Source organism: Magnolia sinica, chromosome 11 (genome assembly GCF_029962835.1).
Source record: "Magnolia sinica isolate HGM2019 chromosome 11, MsV1, whole genome shotgun sequence".
NCBI lineage: Eukaryota > Viridiplantae > Streptophyta > Magnoliopsida > Magnoliales > Magnoliaceae > Magnolia > Magnolia sinica.
Window position 1 is genome coordinate 71,205,023 of NC_080583.1, and position 19,702 is coordinate 71,224,724.

The window sequence follows — 19,702 nt, forward strand, 5'->3', positions numbered from 1 at the left end:
ATGTTGACTACATTTTCTCCCTAATGGTTGGGATGGTGGATGAGATTGGGAGGAGAATGTGGTGCAATTTGTGATTGACAACATAGCAACATGCAAAGCTACAAGAAAGAAGTTGATGGAGAATAACAAAATTTATTCTGGTCACCATGTGCCGCACATTGCATCGACCTCATATTGGAAGATGTTGGAAAGAAGAAGTGTCACATAATTAACGGCGAGGGGAAGACAGGTGACGACTTTCATCTAAAACATAACCACTTGCTATACACGAATGGGAGAGAGTTACTTACGCCTACGATGACTCATTCCACCTATGATATTCCTGATTCCAAAGGAAACGAAAGGAAAAAAAATAAAAAAATGGATAGGAATCAATGAATGAAATCAAGAGGAAATCACTACAAAGATCATAGAGAGAGAGAGAGAGAGAGAGAGAGAGAGAAGAAGAAGAAGAGGGAAGATCTAGGCCTGGAGAATGAACAATGAGACTGTCCTTTTCTTCTTTCCCTATGTATTTCATCTCCCTCCCTCCCTCGGAACTAACACCATTCTCCTTTCCATCTCCCTCCCTCCTCCCTTGGAATTCACACCTTACTCCTTGGAGATAGCGTGGACTGATCAAAAGGTTGGCATGACTGTGACATCTGAATATCAAGATCACCACCTAGGGTTGGTGACTACGATAGTGAAGCTGAATGGGAAGAATTTCTTGGCATGGTAATGCAGGGGCATTTTCACATCGGGCTCGAGTGAGGTAGCCTGTTGGATGCAGGGACACACTCGGGGTGGGCGGCCCGTGTGAGGCGGGTGACTCGGGAGAGGCGGGCCCATGTGATTTGGGGTCCATGAGGGGGGTTCAGCCGAGGTCCTAAACCATAAGATGTGGGGCCTGGGCTATGAGATAAAGGGACTAATTTGTCAAGCTCTATCAGTTCGAGCTTTTAGAGCAAGTGGTTAATTGTCCTGCATCAAATTGGTATCAAAGCGGAAGGTCTCGTGTTCGAGACTCCTCACCGGAGGTGATTAATGCAGGGGCATTTTCACACCGGGCTCGAGTGGGGTAGCCTGTTGGATGCAGGGACACACTCGGAGTGGGTGGCCCGTGTAAGGCGGGTGGCTCGTGAGAGGCGGGCCCATGTGATTTGGGGCCCACGAGGGAGGTTCGGCCGAGGTCCTAACCCATGAGATGTGAGGTCTAGGCTATGAGATAAAGGGATTAATTCGTCATGCTCTATCAGTTCGAGCTTTTAGAGCAAGTGGTTAATTGTCCTGCATCACATGGTCACAATCAACCATAATGTTTATCGACAGTCATAAGTTGGACTACGTAACCAGCAGCAAAGAGCCAAAAGCGAATGACCCATCCCATGATCATTGGATTGTTATTTCTTAAAACTACTCCGAAAATATGAGATGCAGTTGCTAGCACAATCTCCTCAACATATCATAGACTTCAGCACCATAGATCATATGTTAGGCAACAAAGGTAACTTTCTTTTGTACTACATTTTTTTTCTAATCGTATAAAACTCACTATTGGGTCCTACTATAGAGTTTCTGGAAAGGGGTCATGTCAGTTTACCCCATCGACCTTGAATTTTGCTCTTCATGTTCCCTCCTCCTATTTTGTTATTTGAGTGCCCTTACCAAGTAATTGAATTCTTGTAATACATTTTTCCTATCTCGTTGTGTCATTGAGGATCTAAAGACCGAGAGTATCGGTGATGAACATAAAGCTAAAGGTTGCATCTCTTTGATGCTGGTGATACCTCTGTTGCATTTGTTTCAGAGTCACATGTTGGCAATAAATAGCGTGTGCACTTATGGCATACGCGATTAGGTCATGTGTCCATTAGGTTTCTTAGGTTGTTATTTCCAAATAAATTTTCTGATTATGTTAATTTTCAATGTGATACGTGTCAATTGTCCAAACATTGTCGAAAAACTTATCCTTCTAGAACTACTAACCACATTGCTTCTTTCGATTTAGTTCACTATGATGTTTGACATCCTGTCCCAATTGGTTCTACTTTCAGTTACAAGTATCTCATTTCTTTTGTGGATGATTATTCTCGTTTTTTTTATGACATCAAGGTGTCCCCACCCCATTTTAAGGTGAGACTATTCCCTGCAGATGCACACAAAATGCAAGTGCCATTTATTGCAAAATTATTTCATTAGATGGTCCATACTCAATTCAGTGCCCAAGTGAAAGTCTTTCGGCCAAACAATCCCAAGGAATACCCAACCCATGATCTACCAAGTTACTTGTTTGACCATGGTGTAGAATTCCAAACTTCTCCATGTACACCCCAACAAAAAGGAGTTGTTAAACGAAAAAATCCCTTATAGAAGTATCCAGCTCTATGTTGGTAGGGATGGTTGTTCCTAACCCTTTGGAACTAGTTACCAACTTAAACTCCTATAGCCCAATTTGCCATTGTTCCACATTCCGCAAAAAGTGTCCGAGTGTGTTTGCTTTTTTAGGTCCTCATTCCACGTGTGTCTTTCTGAGATATGCACAAATGCGGAAATGATACAAGTGTTATTGTCTTATGGCAAAAAAAGTGTATCTCTAAGGATGTTACATTCTTTGCAAACATCCCTTGTTACTATCCTGTGATTAAGAAAAGGTATATCTCCAAGGATGTTACATTCTTTGAGAATGTCCCTTACTTTGGTCTAGAGACAACGAACACCGGTCCATCCTATGATGGTGCTCTCCCACTTCAATCATTGAGTATTTCTCCAATCCCAGTCAAGTGTATTATGAGTTTGTAGCGGCCTTTAAAAATGTACACTCACGGGAAAGATAGGGAATAACAGTAGATAACCATCACTTGTCCTCCAACTTGGCTCAATGACAACTCCTTTGTTGCTTTCTCCTAAGTTGTCAATTACCCTCCACAAATCCAAGCGTCTGTAATTCGCATCCAATTAGTAACTTTGTTTCATATCAAAAAATCTCACACATATTTCCAGGCCATGCTAGATATTTTATGTCTATCCCTTCCGAGTGGCAGATGCTCTGGGTAACTGATGTAGGACGGATGGCCTAACCCAGAATGATGCAATGAGATCATCAACAGATTAACTAGAACAATTTAAAGCACAAAATAAAGCCAACCTAACACAAGTTTTTTTTTTCTTTTTTTAAAATCAGCAATGTTACGTGTTCGAATTCAAGCCATATGACAGTCCTGCAACGTAGATTCAATAAAATACCAAATAATCATAATCAATGGAAGGTCAGACTTCCATCTAAGCATAGGGGTTGTTCTCAATTCAAAGGGGTTCACTTGACTTGTGAGGGTTTGGGTAGGTTAAGGTTAGGACGGTAGGGTTTGGGAATTGGATTTTGGAAATTAGGGTTTGGAAGTAGGGTTATGGGGAATTACGGTTTTGAGAGTTAGGGTTTTGAGGAATTAGGTTTGTGAGAATTATGAGTTTGAGAATTAGGGGTCGTTTGGCACCATGGGTTGGAGGGGATTGGCAATCCCCTGGCTGTTTGGCACCATAAAGTAACTGGGGGTTTGCGATCCAGGGGGTTTCAAATTCCCTCGATTTGGGGGTTTGCAATCGAAGGTCGGACCTTGGATTACCTTTTGAAAGCAACTCAACGGTCGAAAATCCGACAGTTGAGAGATTTTCTTTAAAAACTTCTCTTCGCGTGCAACCACGCACAAGTCTCTCTCTCATTCATCTTCTCCAAAAAAAACTCTATCCAATACCACAGAAGAAAGTTGTTGCTAGACTGCGGAAGGTTGCTGCTGAAACTGCGAAAGGTTGCTACGCCATCACTGGTAGAAGGAGACGGAGCTGCTGTAAAGGTAGGTTTATATTTTAACATTTTTTTTTTTTTTTAATGAATTGTAACTTATTATTTGGGTAGCCCAATATAATGGTTATGCAAAATCTGCTCCGACCATGTGATGACTAGTCAAAATTTTTCCGTATAGCCAAGATATTATACTAATTTAGGCTTCACATGGGCCACACCAAATGAAACAATGAATGGAGGGACGAGAACACTTTATTCATATATGTCCCACCATGATGGTTATATGGACGGTGTAATCCAACCATTATATAGCCCATTAAAATTTAAGATTTTAGAAAAAAATTTAGGGGTAAATATTATTCAAGTGGGCCATAAGAATGAAAACAAATTCAACAATTATAATTGTTTTTGCACACTATTTTTAACTGTGTAATCAACTTGAACTACCAATGGCCCTGAAATTTAGGCCCTTGGCCTAAAATAGGATGCCTCATATTATGGTCGGAGTAGATTTCTAACTATCATTAAGGAAGCTGGACAACTTTGTTTTTTGAAATAAAAATGAAGGAAGTTGGCAACAATCCCTGTAAAGCTACCACATTTTAGTGCGCTATTCATGCATTTTATCCACTATGCATTTTTTAAAATACAATGTGGGGCCTAGCGTCATTCATGCATTTTATCCACTCCGTCCATCCATTTTATCAAATAATTTTAGCGCGTTAGCCTAAAAATGAAGCATATAAAAAGACCAAGTGGACCACACCATTCAAAAAAGTGTTAATTGAACATCTACTGTTGAAAAGTTACTGGGGGCCACAGAAGTTTTAGATCAAGTTGATAATTGTGTTTTCACTTCATCCATGTCTGTGTGACCTTACGAACAGGTTGGATGACAAATAAACATCACTGGAGGCCTTGTAAAGGTTTCAACGGTGGAAATTAATATTTCCATTGTTTCCTGTGGTATGTTCCACTTGAGCTTTGTATATGCTTCAATTTTGGGCTCAACTCCTAAAATTATATGGAAAAACAGATGAACGGCGTGGATAAACCACACGCGTTGATAGTGGGCCCAACGGAGTTTACTCAGTACGCAATCCAATTTCGTTGGAGACGGGCAAGGGTAAGATGCAATCTGCGTCCCATACATCATAGTTGGCAGGGGGAGTAGCCAATCCGTTTCCCAATTACTTTGTTGGGTCGTGGGATTTTGCACGTGGGGCCCACCGTTTGGTGGTCTGGACTGTTGATATGAGGACACCCTTTGGATGTAATGAATTTAACAAATGTTCATTGAACAGGCTATATAAATGGCGAATTTAAATAATTCGGACTCAAATGATGAAACCGAGAAAGCGATTGTTTTATTCACGGCAGTAACTACAGCTGCATCAGCGGCAACTATGATGTGTAATGATGCATCCATGATAGTAGCAACGGTCACGCAAAACTATATGGAGGAGGATGATGAAAATGATATTCGAGAGTCCCGCAACTGGACAGGTCTGCAATCTACCAATGCGATTCTCGATGGACCCAGTACCACATGCTTTGACCATATTCGAATGAATAAGGATTGTTTTATTTGTTTACAGGATTTGATTCGTGAGAGTAGCCACTTGACCGGTACGCTTGAAGTTAGCCCAGAAGAACAATTAATAACTTTTTTGTATACCATTAGCCACTGTGTAAAAAATCGTATTCTACGGCACCATTTTAATCATTCAGGAGAAACTATAAGACAATACTTTAACAAAGTATTAAATGCAATTGTCAAACTCCATGACATATGTATACCACCTATTCAGCTAGGCATACCTCCGGAAATACAAAACAATGAACGATTCTTCCCATATTTTAAAGATTGTATCGGTGCTATAGATGGTACGCACGTCTCGGCAAAGATTCCAGTGAAAGATCAAGGTTCATCGCGTAACAGAAAGGGGTTCATATCCCAAAATATTTTGGCAGCACGTTCGTTTGATTTAAAATTTCTATACGCCCTTGCTGGTTGGGAAGGATTTGCCGCAGATTCATGTATACTGGCATCAGCACGCACGCGGGAAGGGAAATTACCTCTACCCAAAGGCAAGTACTACTTAGTTGATGCTGGTTTTCCTAATTCTCCTGGCTTCCTTGCACCCTATCGAGGCGTTCATTACCATCTGAAAGAATTTAAGCAAGGTTGTCTTTCGAGGGACAAGAAAGAGTTATTTAATCTTCGTCATTCGTCATTAAGAAATGCCATTGAACGTGCTTTTAGAGTTTTGAAAGCACAATTTCCTATATTAAAGAACACACCGAACTATCCCATAGAAACGCAAACAAAGATTGTAATTGCATGTTGCATCATACATAATCATATTATTAGCGAAAGGAGTGATGCACTTCTCAATGATTCCAATGATATAAGCTATGATACAAATGAGGGCCAGGAATATCACTCATGTGCCGATGAATTTCATAATGGGACAATCGAAATGGAGGAAAGCGATAGCGACGTCTCTGATGAAGAGATACAAACTGAAGAACCAAGTGAAAGAGAGAGATGATTGGAGCCAATTTCGTGATAGTCTTGCAGGAGCGATGTATGAAAATTACGATCCTAATATCAGATTAAATATATTGTAATTGTTAACGTTTGATATATAATTTTGTTATGTTAGATAATGAAGTATATAATATATTTTTGTCTTATTTTGAATGTTCAATTACCTACATACATCAGGAATGTCGACAACAAACGGAGCTTACTCGTCTCGTGCAAAACCAATAAAATGGAATTCAGCGATGGATAGTTGTATGATAGATGTATTATTGGAACACATCTCCCTTGGTTATCGATGTGACAATAATCAATTTAAGCCATCAACATACGCTGCACTAGTTGGATCGATTTGTGAGAAATTGGGCATTGAGCTTATGCCAAAGCATTGTAAAAATCGAATCAAGATATTAAGAAAAGACTATCATAAGGTGAAATGCATGCTTGAATTAAGCGGGTTTGGATGGGATGATACTCGAAAGTGTGTTACTGTCGAAGCAGAAGTATGGAATGCTTACATCGAGGTATATTAATAAAAAAAAATTTGGCATACAAAAGCTTTATGGTTATATTAATGTTAATATGTATTTGTATTTTAATGACCACAGATGCACCCTGGAATGAAGGCGTTTCGGAACATCCCATTTCCTTAATATGATAATATGGCAATAATTGCCAGGACCGACTATGCAAATCAATGGCGCATACTAAGTTAAACGAATTATCAGAGAATCCCACATACGGGGCATTTGACTCAAACCCATTTGAAGCTAACCCCAATGTGCCTCCAGGGTCTGATTTCTCTGATGCAGGTACACAACCTGCAACATCTTCAATATTTGGAATGACTGATACTCCACAAGCTGGGTTATCTTCATCAAGAAAGAAGAAAAAGAAGGTCACAATTAACAATGAAATGGTGCAAGAGATGAAGCACGTAGCCTTCTCTATCGAAGCGACCCGAGCAACAATGATAGAGATGCAAGACAAACTCAATGACTTCATTAATATGCATCACACAGCCCAAATTGAAAAGAGTAACTTCCGACAAACCATAATGCAATGCCTTAGGGACGTACCAAATATAGACGAACCGTATACATGGCGAGCATTAAGGTATCTCTTAGAGCATATAGAGGCAGCACGATTCTTCATCGAATTGCCTGTTGAGCTGAGGTGGGAGTTTCTTATAAACACTATTCGAGATTGATGATTGTATTACATTCTTTTTATTTAGTTTTGTTAATTTGGCAATTTGGGTTTGTATAACTTTAAAAATATTTTACATTTGATCAGTATTTATCCTTTTATTTATTAACGTGGGTGCACGTATGTTTTGTAATTTCTATGGTGTGTATTTAGACCACCTGAAATTAGAATAGAGATCTTAACACATGACAATGGTGAAATTTAGTGGGCCCACTATTATGGCCCACTGAAGTTCGGAATTACTTCTTTTTTTTTTCTTCCAATGTGTATATTTTGATGGGCTTGTTATCATAATTATTTATGTTATAGTATATTTTAATCACTTTGGGTATTTTAAATAATTTACTCGATCTCCTTGAATATTCATGCAAATATACCACAAAATTTGAGGGGGTTTCAAATCCACACTCCCAAACACAAATTTTACAATCCAGGGGGTTCCAAATCCAAGGTGTTAAACAGGAACAGGGGGTTCCGAATCCAGGGGGTTTCAAATCCAAGCTCCCAAACAGGCCCTTAGGGTTTGAGACTTAGGGTTTTAGGGTTAGGGTTTTAGGAAACTACGGTTAAGATTTGGGGATTTGGGGATTAGGGTTTGAATTGGGTATTTAGGGTTGTGATTTGGGATTTTATGGATGGGTTAGGTTGCGGGTGTATGGATTGGAAGAAAGAAGAACAAGGATGGAGATGGAGATGGTTTGTTGTTGGAAAAGAAGAAAATAGTTTTAGAGAGAGAGAGAGAGAAGAGAAGAAATACTTTTTGATCGAAGAGAATGAAAGAAAAGGATAACTTGGATTCACTCCATGGCATCACACCAAATCACTCAAATCACAAGAGATTTGCTTCATCTCAAAGCAAAGAGAAAGAACAACTTTTGTCACATATTCAATAATGGGGGGCTAGGGCATGGACGTCCAAGCCTTTATAGTCTTAGAAAAGACTTTTTATAAAAAGACGTACTCAAATAAAAAGTTTCACATAAAGACGCTCAATAAAATAAAATTTGTTCCTAACTCACTCAGCAAATATACAAGCCAAACAAAAAATAGCAAACATATAAATAACTAAATAAACTAAACTATTTTATGGCCCACGATGAAGATGTCCAATGACAATGATCCAACGGTCAGAATGGTCCAACTAAATAGCCCACATGCATCTTCCCAGTGTGGGGCCTTCAAAGATGCATAAGATGCATGATCATGCATGTGGTGTCTTCAATGGGCTAGGCACTTGAATTGGGCCCACGAGGCCCCATGTATGCATCACCTAGCCATAAAGAAATGGGAGCTCTCCTCCTCCTCTGGTAACCTCTGACTAGTGCTTGGATGTCCTCATCTCTAATCCATGTTGGAAAGCAATTATGATGGAGAAAATGGTTGCCCTTGGGATATGGTGGACATACCCGACTGTAAACAAGTGGTTGGATGTAAATGGGTAATTGGGCATACTCCATGAAGTATAACACAAACGGATCCATTGAGAAACACAGAGCTTCTTTAGTAGCAAAGAACTCAAACATTCGGGGTGGACAATCATGAAACATTTGCTTTGGTTGCCAAATTGAACTCAATTCATGTTCTCCTCTCCATTGTTGCTTGTCGTGTCTTGCCTCTTGACCACTTCGATGTAAAGAATGTGTTTCTCCATGGGGATTTTCATGAAGAGGTATACATGTAACTTCCTCTTGGGTCGAAAGAGAGATAAGCAAGTTAACAAAGGACTTGGATGGCCTTAAGCAGCATGGTTTGAAAAATTCCAACAAAGTTCTCTTAGATCGGGTTTCACCGCAACTCATGTAATCATTTAACGTTCATCAAACGAGCTGGCTCCTATGCTACTCTAGCATGAAGACGACATAGTAATTATTAGAGAAAGTGAAACCAAGGTGTTCTGTAATGGTAACAGTAGCCGTAACGGCCACCACCATTACCGTTATGATACGGGCCGTAACGGCCATTACAGCCCCCGTATCGGCCGTTACGGCCATTTTTTATTTTTCAAAAAATGTTCTTCCCGGACCGTTACGGGGCCGTTACAGGGGCTGTAACGGCCGTTTCGACCCCGTAACGCGTAACGGTTATGACCGCTACTATTACGTAATGGCCACTACGGCCGTTACGTAACCGTTTTGGAATACCATGAGTGAAACTAAGATAGCTACTATCAAGAATTCTCTTGCAAGGACCTTTGAAATCAAGGATTTAGGCTTACTGAACTAATTTCTTGGATTTGATATTTCTAGGTCCAACAAAGGGATATTCATTTCTCAACCAAAATATGCACTCAACCTACTCAAGGAGATTGATATGTTGGCTGCTCATCCTGCCAAAATTCTGATAGAGATGAAACATCGTACTTGACATGAAGAGTTCGAGTTGTTCTAAGATCCGAGTATGGGTGTCAATGGCCGGTTTGGCTTGTCAGGCTTCTGGGCCTGGCCCACCTTGAGATGAGCTTGGACTGGAGTATCAGGCTTGAGGGTCGAGCTCAAGCTTAAAAATCAAGCCCGCTTGCCTTGGATGTAGATATCCTAAAGCCCGGAAACTTAGCCCGGCCCATTAGGTTTTGCAAATTTTTTTATATAAAACTCCCATCTCTCTCTCTCTCTCTCTCTCTCTCTCTCTCTCTCTCTCAACCCACCAACACATGCCCCTCTCTTTGATTTGGGCTCGAGCTCGATGTAAAGCCTTGTTTCATCCAATATCCTTTGGAGCACGTGTGCATGATGTCCGGCACCCCTGGTGGGCCTTGGACTACCTGTGCGTAGTGCACACCCAAGTGACCTGAGCCTCGAGACCCCCACCATATCAACCAACCCATCGCCATGAATGCAGAGGTACCACTCACTCGTCCATGTGACGCCCTATTGGCATCCTATGCCATGAAGAATTCATCTTTTTTCATGAGCGCATGGTGTCACACGTTGCACAAACACCTTTATAGAATCATGCATGTAAGGAATCTCTACCCCACTTACTCATAGTGATCTCATTACGATGATATCATACATGTCATACCTTTCCTCTCCCCTCTCCATACCACCCCATACTCCCATGCTCTTCTTAATCATGTATTAAGCCCCTAATTATGGATTAGATCCCTAATCCTAAGTAACTTAATCTAACCATGGTTATATGTCTAACCTTAACCTAACCGAACCCTCAACCTTAGTTAATTCTCAACAAAAGTCCATTCCTTAGCATTTTCTCTCCATCTTCTACTCTAAGGAGGAAGAGAGGAGAGAGAGGGCTTAGTGGGCCATCTCAAGATCTAAACCCTTGATCAAATGAGTGCTCTCCTTCACTTTTTCCTTTCTTTTATTTTCCTTGCTTCTTTTGGATTGTGGATGTGGGACCCACTAATGGTGGGGCCCCCTCATGATGTTTGTATGTCATCCAAACTATCTAACAGTGTAGATGATGGGAAAACGAAAAAAAATAAAAATCAACTTGATCCCAGTCTTATGTGGGACCCACTGATCGTGGGGCCCGATTGTGATGTTTACAGCCATCCAACATGTTGTAAGGACACAAAAACCTGGATGAATGGGCCGCACAAACATCAACTTGATCCAGTTCAATGTGGGACCCACTGTGGCCCACCGTGTGGTATAATTGTGCAATCCAAACTGTCACCTACATTAATTTCCAAACGTTCTTCAGAATCAAAAATAAATACAACAATTCCTTAGCATTGTCAATTACATCTCTGACTTCATCCCTCACATTTTTGAATATAGAAGCCTCCTCTCGGCCCAACTGAAAAAGAAGCCTCCCCCTCCATGGAGCGACATTCATACCAATGCAATCAAGAAGTTGAATCAATTGGCTACATCATTGCCTCCTATCCATATTCTAAACCATACAGATAAGAGAATTTTGCAAACTGATGACAGTGAACTTTATTGGGGAGTAGTTCTCTTAGTCGAAGACGGCTTTGGAAAAAGGAAAATTTTGTGGATACAAAAGCGGCACTTTCAAACCCTCAGAATAGCATTACTACTCTACCTTCAAAGAGATATTATCTGTCGAACATGGAATCTCAAAATTCCGATTCCACCTAATGTTCGAAATATCGGTATTGTGTTAAATATTGCATCCTTGGGATACAGATACGTATCAGTTATTGCACGGGATATATCGTTTGTATTGGGTACTTTATTACATTTTTTGGGAAAATGGTTGAATTTTTTTATGAAACTTCAGGGATTGTTAAAAAAAAAACCTTAATACATACTTTTAAATCATAACATCTCAAAAAAGAAGTGCACATAATAGGTTTCCTACGTATAGGGTCCTAAGCTATGCACTATTTGACTGAACGAATGCAACTATATTCAAATTGAATGCATAACATTTAGAGTGTATGTGATGATCATTTCATGAAACACTCCTAAATACTTCGAAATTAGTCTGAAATTGACAGCTAGTTGAAGGGAATTTTTGAAAAAAAAATTAATATTTTAATACTTTTAAAAAAAATTAATTAAATTGATTTTTATTTTCCAAAAATTGACAAGGACTTAACAAATCAGTAAATCAGCCCTCATACATACTTGATTTCACATTTGGAGTGCAACATTGCAAGCAATTTGGGGAAATTGGGGAAATTTCGAATTTTCTCCCATTTTTCCCAAATCGGACCACCTACACCCAAATTTCGAAATTAGAGTGTATGTGATGATCATTTCATCAAATACTCCTAAATACTTCAAAATTAGTCTCAAATGATAGCTAGTTGAAGGAAAATTTCGAGGAAAAAAAAAAACATGGAGAACATGAAGAACCAATGGATATCGAAATCAAAACTCCAACTCCATGATTTTTCATGCAAAACATAAAGAACCAATGGATTTATAACCATTTGGTATAGATTTAACATAATTTCAACTAAAAAAGGGATCGGAAATTGAAAATGCTCACTATATCGAACATTTGGGATATATCAACACTACCTATGCATTTCGTATCGCACAAGTGGGATACAAGATATATCGTGGGATATATCGGCTGATATTGTCGATATTTAAAACATTGATTCCACCTTATTGGGCATAAATTTCAGATTGAGATGGATATGTCCTCCTTCCCAAGAATAGAATGCTACAATTAAAAAAAAAAAAAAAAAAAACCCTGCCCAATGCTCAGCTTCTTCGATGGGCAGAATGGTTTTCCCAGTGGGACCTTAGCATCGAAAAAATTGAAGGAAATGGTTTTACCAGACAACTTCACAACCCCCATTCAAAAGCCCAACTCCTCGCTATCCCTAGTATTTACCCATTAGAACCCATACCAAACCTACCTCCAAAAATCATTGAATCCATGGCCACCCTCCTCTTCATAAAAAGAAGCTCCCATAATTTCAAATAATTTCTTAAAATCCACTTGTTCAGAAACTTACCAGTATTTGAACAAATTCCCCATCCAGACTATCATTTCCTTATCCCATTCTCTATTAAACCTTCACAACTTCCCAAAAGAAGTCCTTTGTCTACTATGGTTCTTATTGGAGGCACACACCATTGCCTTTATTTTTGATGCTCTACGCCTCAATGCCTATTTCTTGCAAATAGACCTAAATGGCTAAATCACCAAGTGCTTGGTGAACAAAGGAACGTATTCAAATGGCTATCATGGTTCCACACCCTAGACAAATGGAAAAATCTCCTAAAATATCATTTCTCCATATGCGTGCTTATAACATTCCATATAGATAGAGATTTTGTCCAGACTAATCATGGCAGTTGTTCTCCCTCGTTTCAAATAATACCAGCATGCTTACATAGGGATCATTTAAACTACACTGAATGCAGGAAGAGTTTTTGTTACATTGTTTCCCAATTTTAACATGTCCCTTGATGATCTGTACATCTTTGAGGCTCTAAAGGTCCAAGTCCAACTCACCACAACTTCAAAATTCCATCGTAGCTACTGTTCACTATCAGGTGGCTTTTCGGGTCCAAAACCATGCTTTGGATCTCTCCTTTCCAAGATTCCAAAACAATCCCATCAATTTGGACGGTTTCGATACACAAACACCACAGTGGCCACGGCGGGTCCCACATTGAACTGGATCAAGCTGATGTTTATGTGGCCCATTCATCTAGGTTTTTATGACCTTACCAACAAGTTCGATGGCTGTAAACATCATAGTAGGGCCCACGGTTAGCAGGTCCCACATAAGTCTTAGATCAAGCTTATTTTTGTGTTTTCTCATCATGCACATTGTTGGATGGTTCGGATGGCATACGAACACCATAGAGGTGGGGCACCATCAGTGGGTCCCACATCCACATAATTCAAAAGAAGCAAGGAATGGAAATAAAAGGCTTGGTTGACTTTGTAGTGTAAACTAACTAATAGGCGGCAGCATTTATTCAAACAAAGGGAACCTAATGTTACCTACATTCGCGCCTTAAAGGACCTCCTTCACCTTAGCAACCAACTGGTCGCTAACGCTCCCATCACAAAGGAAGAAGTGAAGGAGAGCACTCACTTGATCAAGGGCTTTAATCTAGAGTTGGCCCGCCAAGCTCTCTCTCTCTCTCTCTCTCTCTCTCTCTCTCTCTCTCTCTCTCTCTCAGAGTAGAAAATGCTAAGGAATGGCCTTTTGTGGAGAATTAACTAAGGTTGGGGCTTGGGTACTTGGGTTGGGTTAAGGTTAAAAATGCAGCCATGGTTGGATTAAGTTAGGATTAGATAACCAATCCACAATGAAGAGCTTAATACATGATTGAGATAAGCATGGGGATATGGGTTGATGATGGGTATGGGGTGGCATGGAGAGGGGGAGAGGATAGGTATGATGTGTATGATGTCATAGGGATGACATCATCATGAGTAAGTGAGGTAGAGATTCCTTGTGTGTGCTTTTAGAAATGTGTAGAATGTGTTCAACGCCATGCACACATGAAAAACAACGAATTTTTCACAACATAGCATGCCAACAGGGCATCGCACGGACGCGCGAGTGATACCTCCGCGATCATGACCACGAGGCGGTCGATATGGCGGGGGTCTCGAAGTCTTAAGACTCAAGTCACTTGGGTGCGCGCTGCGCATAGGCAATCTGAGGCCCGCCAAGGGCACCGGACATCGGGCACATGTACCCTGAAAGGCACCAGAAGAAACAGGACTTTACACTCAAGCTACACTTGAGCTCAGGCCCAGCATAAACATCTCAAACTGAACTATTTTGGCCCGTAACGAGCCTAGACAGAGCTTGGGCCTACATTGGACAAAGCTCGGCCTCGGCCCATTGATGCCCCTAGATCCAAGCATGCATCGTTGTCTGTTGGGCAAGACAATTTATATGAAGGTCACTCGTGCTGACAATGCATAGGACATGAGTGTGTCTGCCCTAGACCTTCTCGAGGAGACTGGTACATTGAGGTGATCATCCCGCCATCATTCCAATAGAGATGAACCATCATATTCACCATAAGAGACCGAGTTGCTCCCAGATCCGGGCATGTAACATCATCTGGTAGGCAATATCATTTATTTGACAATCACTCGTCCTGATATAGCATATGATGTGAGCGTGGACAGTTAGTCTATGCAAGCTTTGTATTCTCACTATCTTGGTGTTGTCTATTGCATTCTTCAATATGTTAAGCCAACTCCTGGAAGGGGGCTCCTCTATGTTAATCACAATTATATTCATATTAGCACATGTTGATCTTTCAAAAAGGAAAAAATCACATTAGTGCATACTATGATGCAGATTGAGCTGGCTCTTTTAGCCAGAGCCGAATACCGATTCATTGGTCATCCTATGCGTGAAGTTCTCTAGTTGAAGCCTCTTCTTCGAGATTTGGGCATGGTTGTTTCTACTCCCATCCATTACATTATAATAGTCAGGCCGCTATCCATATTGCTTCTAATCTTGTTTGTCACGAGAGGATGAAGCACTTTTCTTTTGAAGGATTCACTTTCTAAGTCATGAGGATGAAGCACATTGAAGTGGTAATTGTCATTTTGTGAGTGAGAAAGTGTGCGGTTTACTCCTCATGTTCACACCAAAGATACAGTTAGCAGTTATTATTACCAAGGACGTGCATTTTACTCATCGTCATGAGATGTTGCAAGCCGGTGGCATGTATGATGCCGGCTCTAGCTTGAGGGGAGTGTCGGAAAGATTTTGACTGTGTGTAGAGAAAATTCATACCCATACAATGTACTATATTCATTTTGGTTGGCGTGTAAATTTATGTATTGGTGGTCAATCAGGACACCATTCTTTTTTTGGTCATATGGTTTTATAAAATAATTAGAGTTAGAGAGAAAGATCCCCAACCTCTTTCTCTAATATTCTTCTCTCATTTTCTATACAACCTAGTTTGCAACTTGCAGCATGTTTCTTCCAAAGAATGCATTAGTTAGACAATTAAAATCATTTACACAAAAACAAGTCCATTGTCCATTTGAAACATCCATTTGGCAAGCACCATCTCAGATTCCTTATGATCCAAAAGAATCACTTCAATCAGATTATCTAATGCAACCGTACCCCATCCACACATGTGCACAAGAAGGGCCTAGATGGGTCCTAAGCACACATCGATAGAGTCCCTAGTGTCCTGCCTTCCATTTTGTTTCAGCTTATTTACTTTTTCTTTGAACTTTTAGAAAGTCCACTTGCAGTATATTAGGAATAGCAATATTCAATGAGGATGTATAAATAGGCTTTCATGGCTGTAAATACAGAGAACATCTATTAGATTTTTCTCGACAAGAACAGCCCATGCTTTTTCCTACGGTAGAAGAGTGGATAGGGTTGGTGTCATCATAATGTAGAGCGGGTCGTGGACACTTTCATGGCAAAGATGGACCAGAGAATGCCCGATCAAAGGCAGAAATGATCCGGATCGTCAGAAACTTAAAACTGTCGTCGCTCGCAGACCGGAATGAGTTTTTGGACGTATCATATATGATTTTGGGATAGGAGAAGCTGCTTTAGCCAACCAACCTGGCTATGCTGGGTTGCTCATGCCGGATTTGCGAGATTCCATCAGATCAACGGTCAAAAGTCCATTAAATTTTCATTCGATGATAATTTTTTATCCTTTGAGTTGTAGGCGTCGTGCCCAACATGAAAAGGGCTTTAAAAAATTAGGAGAATAACGTGGTTAGGCCAAATCGGACACTTACTATTTTTGGCCAAAAATCATGAACTCAAGTAAGAATGATGACCGTCTATAAATAGTAAGTCTACTATTTATAGTAAATCACGTTTTTAGGGAGTTTGAGTTAGAGTTTGAGTCTAAAACTTCGTCCTAGGTTTGAGCTCATTATTTAAAGGATTGTAAATTCATTTTTTATCATCAATTAATTTAGTTTCGAATTTATTAGAAATTATTTCTATTTAAAAAAAAAAAGCAACTGATTCATTCAACTGAAAGAAAAGGAACAAAGAGAAGAAAGAAAACAAAGAGCCTAAAAAGGAGCAGATCTGCTGAGGTAGCAGAAAGCTGCTAGTGCCCAAGAAAACTAAGGCCACACATATGATGGTCCCTAACATTACAAGCCCATTCGATCAACATTCTCTTAGCCCTGGACCCCACTGCTGAGACTGAAGAAGAAGAATCGTTAAAGCATCTATCGTTTCTCTCTTCCCAGACTGACCACCAGATCGCAAGGATGGCCATGCGCCAGACAGTAGATCTCTTCTTTTCCACCTTGAGACCATGCCAGGAAGAGAGAAGACTAGAGGTCGTCTCTGGAACACACCAACTGATCAAAAAAATCTGACAAAAATCCGCCCAAATCTGAGAAATAAAGGAGCAGTGGACCAACAAATGATTCACAGTTTCTGCTTCCCGCATGCAGGATAGGTAGATATTAACGATCTGCATACCCCTCTTGGAAAGATTATCAATGGTAAGGATTCTATTACGGCCCACCAGCCAGGCGAAGCGTACGAATTTAGGGGGGGGCTGGGTATTTCCAAATGAAAGGGGAAATGGCCTAAGAAGACGTCGACATAGGATAGATGTGGGAGTAGAGAGATTTGACCGAGAAGGTTCCAGCTTTGTGTAACTTCCAAATGATATTGTCTTGTTGGTTGGTGAGGGGTCTGATCTTGGATAAATAGTCCTGAAGATCCATAAATTCCGAGGCTTCGCTATCAGAAAGATTCCTAGAGCATCTAATATCCCAGACAACTTGAGCAGGCGTGATTGTGAAACAACTATTAACAAATATATTCTTGTCAAGGGCTAGCTGGTAAATATTATTTCTATTTTATCCCTCGTGGATTCGAGGAAAATCTATGAGGAATCCAGAGAGCTCCGTGGATTCGGAGTAGTTATCCTTGAGGAAGACGGTGATCGACCTCATCACGTCCTTCCCTGCGTCACTTCCCTAGTACAAGGGCTAGAGGACTGTTGAGCTTTGATCTCCGCCTTTCTTCTTCTTTCTATTTGTGCATGTGGATATTCTGAGCTCTAATCTGGTACGTGAATCTCGGTTTCCAATTATTTTCAATTTCTTTGATTCTATTTGCATTATAGAAAAATGATTGCCTACTTGTGAAGGCATGCAAACCTGTCACAAAGGACCATTTTTACCACCAACGTGCCAATTGTGTTGGACATCCATACAATGCAAATGATAGGCCCCACCATGAAAATCATCTAGGAAAAAAAAGGCAGAACTGCTCTTCAGGTGGGCCACACTGTGGGGATCAACGGACAACAAGTGGTCTGACTCAACATGAAGGTGCGTCCCAGCTTATTAGTGGATCAGCCTGATTTTTAAGACAGGCAATCTTCATGGGGGGACCACCATTTCCATGATGCATGTCCTACACAAGAGCATGTTGGTGGGAAAAGCATGCGTGACAAGCTAGAATACCTGTGGCTGTAGGTGATCAGTTCTTAATCCTAATAACCATGCGCACTGCTTGGACAATGTCATCAATGAAAAAGAAGAAGAAGAATGACAACAAAGCTTGGATGTTGTCTTGGATTGATACAATCATGTGATCGGTATGATTTTAGCACAAGGCCTCGTGGTGAGTGGGCTGGACCTAATGGACGGTCCAGATTGATCAATTTACCCGTCCTAACTCCCTAATGGGCAATGAGAGTACGGGATCGTTTCTCAATGTTTTGAAGATGGAAGAAGAGACTTTCCAGAACAGAGATTTCAAAGCAATTGATAGTAACTATACCTTGTAATTTGGAAGGAGGATAGATTTCCAGAGCTTCCAAGACTCTCAATTCCAACTCCACCTGTGAATGTTCCTAATTCCAAAGAAAACGAAAGAAGACAGAAGTCAATGAATGAAAAAGAGTGGAGAAATTCGCTGCAGAGATCATGGAGAGAGAGAGAGAGAGAGAGAGAGAGACCTTGGGGAGAGAAGAAGCAGAAGATGGAGGAGCTTGGCCGGGAGAATGCACAGAGAGACCGTCCTGTTCTTCTTCTTCCCCTGCGTTTTCCATCTCTCTCTGCGCTAGGGTTCTGGTGTTTGATCTTCTGAAAATGAAAGTTGCGTGTCACGTGTTTTGAAAATACGGAGAGGAATGGAGGTTATTTTGGTCTTTTGGGGATTGGTATGTAACCAAGGCAAACAAAAATTGGATGGAGGTTGTTGGAAACCAGGTTCCAAGAAAAGGTGTTTCCTTTTACATGCTTATAAAGCCCTTAAAATAATAATAATAATAATAATAATATTCTGACTCTTGACAACTTTTTTACATTTTTGTTTGGATAAACCGGTGCAATTGAGAGTAAATGAAGGAATATGATAATTGATATATATTTTGATTAAACTGTACCTAGGTGTGTACATCGAGTCGAACCGAGTCGAGGTGGCCTCAGCTTAGCTTGGCTTGAATACTAGCTGACCTCAGCTCGAACTCAGCTCGGCTCGGTCCTCGAGCCTGACTGGCCAGCTCAGCTCGGTTCAATTAGCAGCTCGGGCAGCTCGGGCCAAGTTCGAGTCGAGGTCGCCATTAAGGCATTTCCACAAGCACCTGCACTGCAACTTCAAAACTCAAAACTTTGCCATTGATGTTGCGCAAAGTCATCCCATGGCAATCAATGTTAGGTGCAGGTCAGTGTGCCTATTCCATGTGAGTCTTCTGTATTTAAATTTGAAGAGTTGAAAGTAGACTGACATCAGTGGCAAAAAACTAGTGGTGAAATGTATCTCG

The 19,702-nt window shown here is 40.6% G+C and overlaps 1 protein-coding gene across 6 annotated transcripts in view; it reads right to left on the reverse strand.

Annotated features, from left to right (window-relative positions):
• LOC131219322 (uncharacterized) overlaps nucleotides 1-19,166 on the reverse strand; it is a 38,081-nt gene extending 18,915 nt beyond the window's left edge. For 2 of the 6 annotated variants that reach the window (XM_058214388.1, XM_058214387.1), the window contains exons 1-2: nucleotides 18,896-19,166; nucleotides 18,718-18,790 (exon numbers count right to left, since the gene is read on the reverse strand). In XM_058214388.1, the coding sequence (XP_058070371.1) occupies nucleotides 18,718-18,790; nucleotides 18,896-18,988 (166 nt within the window). In that variant the 5' untranslated portion in view covers nucleotides 18,989-19,166. The remainder of the gene's footprint in view (nucleotides 1-18,717; nucleotides 18,791-18,895) is intronic. The other 4 variants (XM_058214392.1, XM_058214391.1, XM_058214390.1 and 1 more) reach the window with 3 other exon arrangements.
• Between the last annotated feature and the right edge of the window lie 536 nt (nucleotides 19,167-19,702).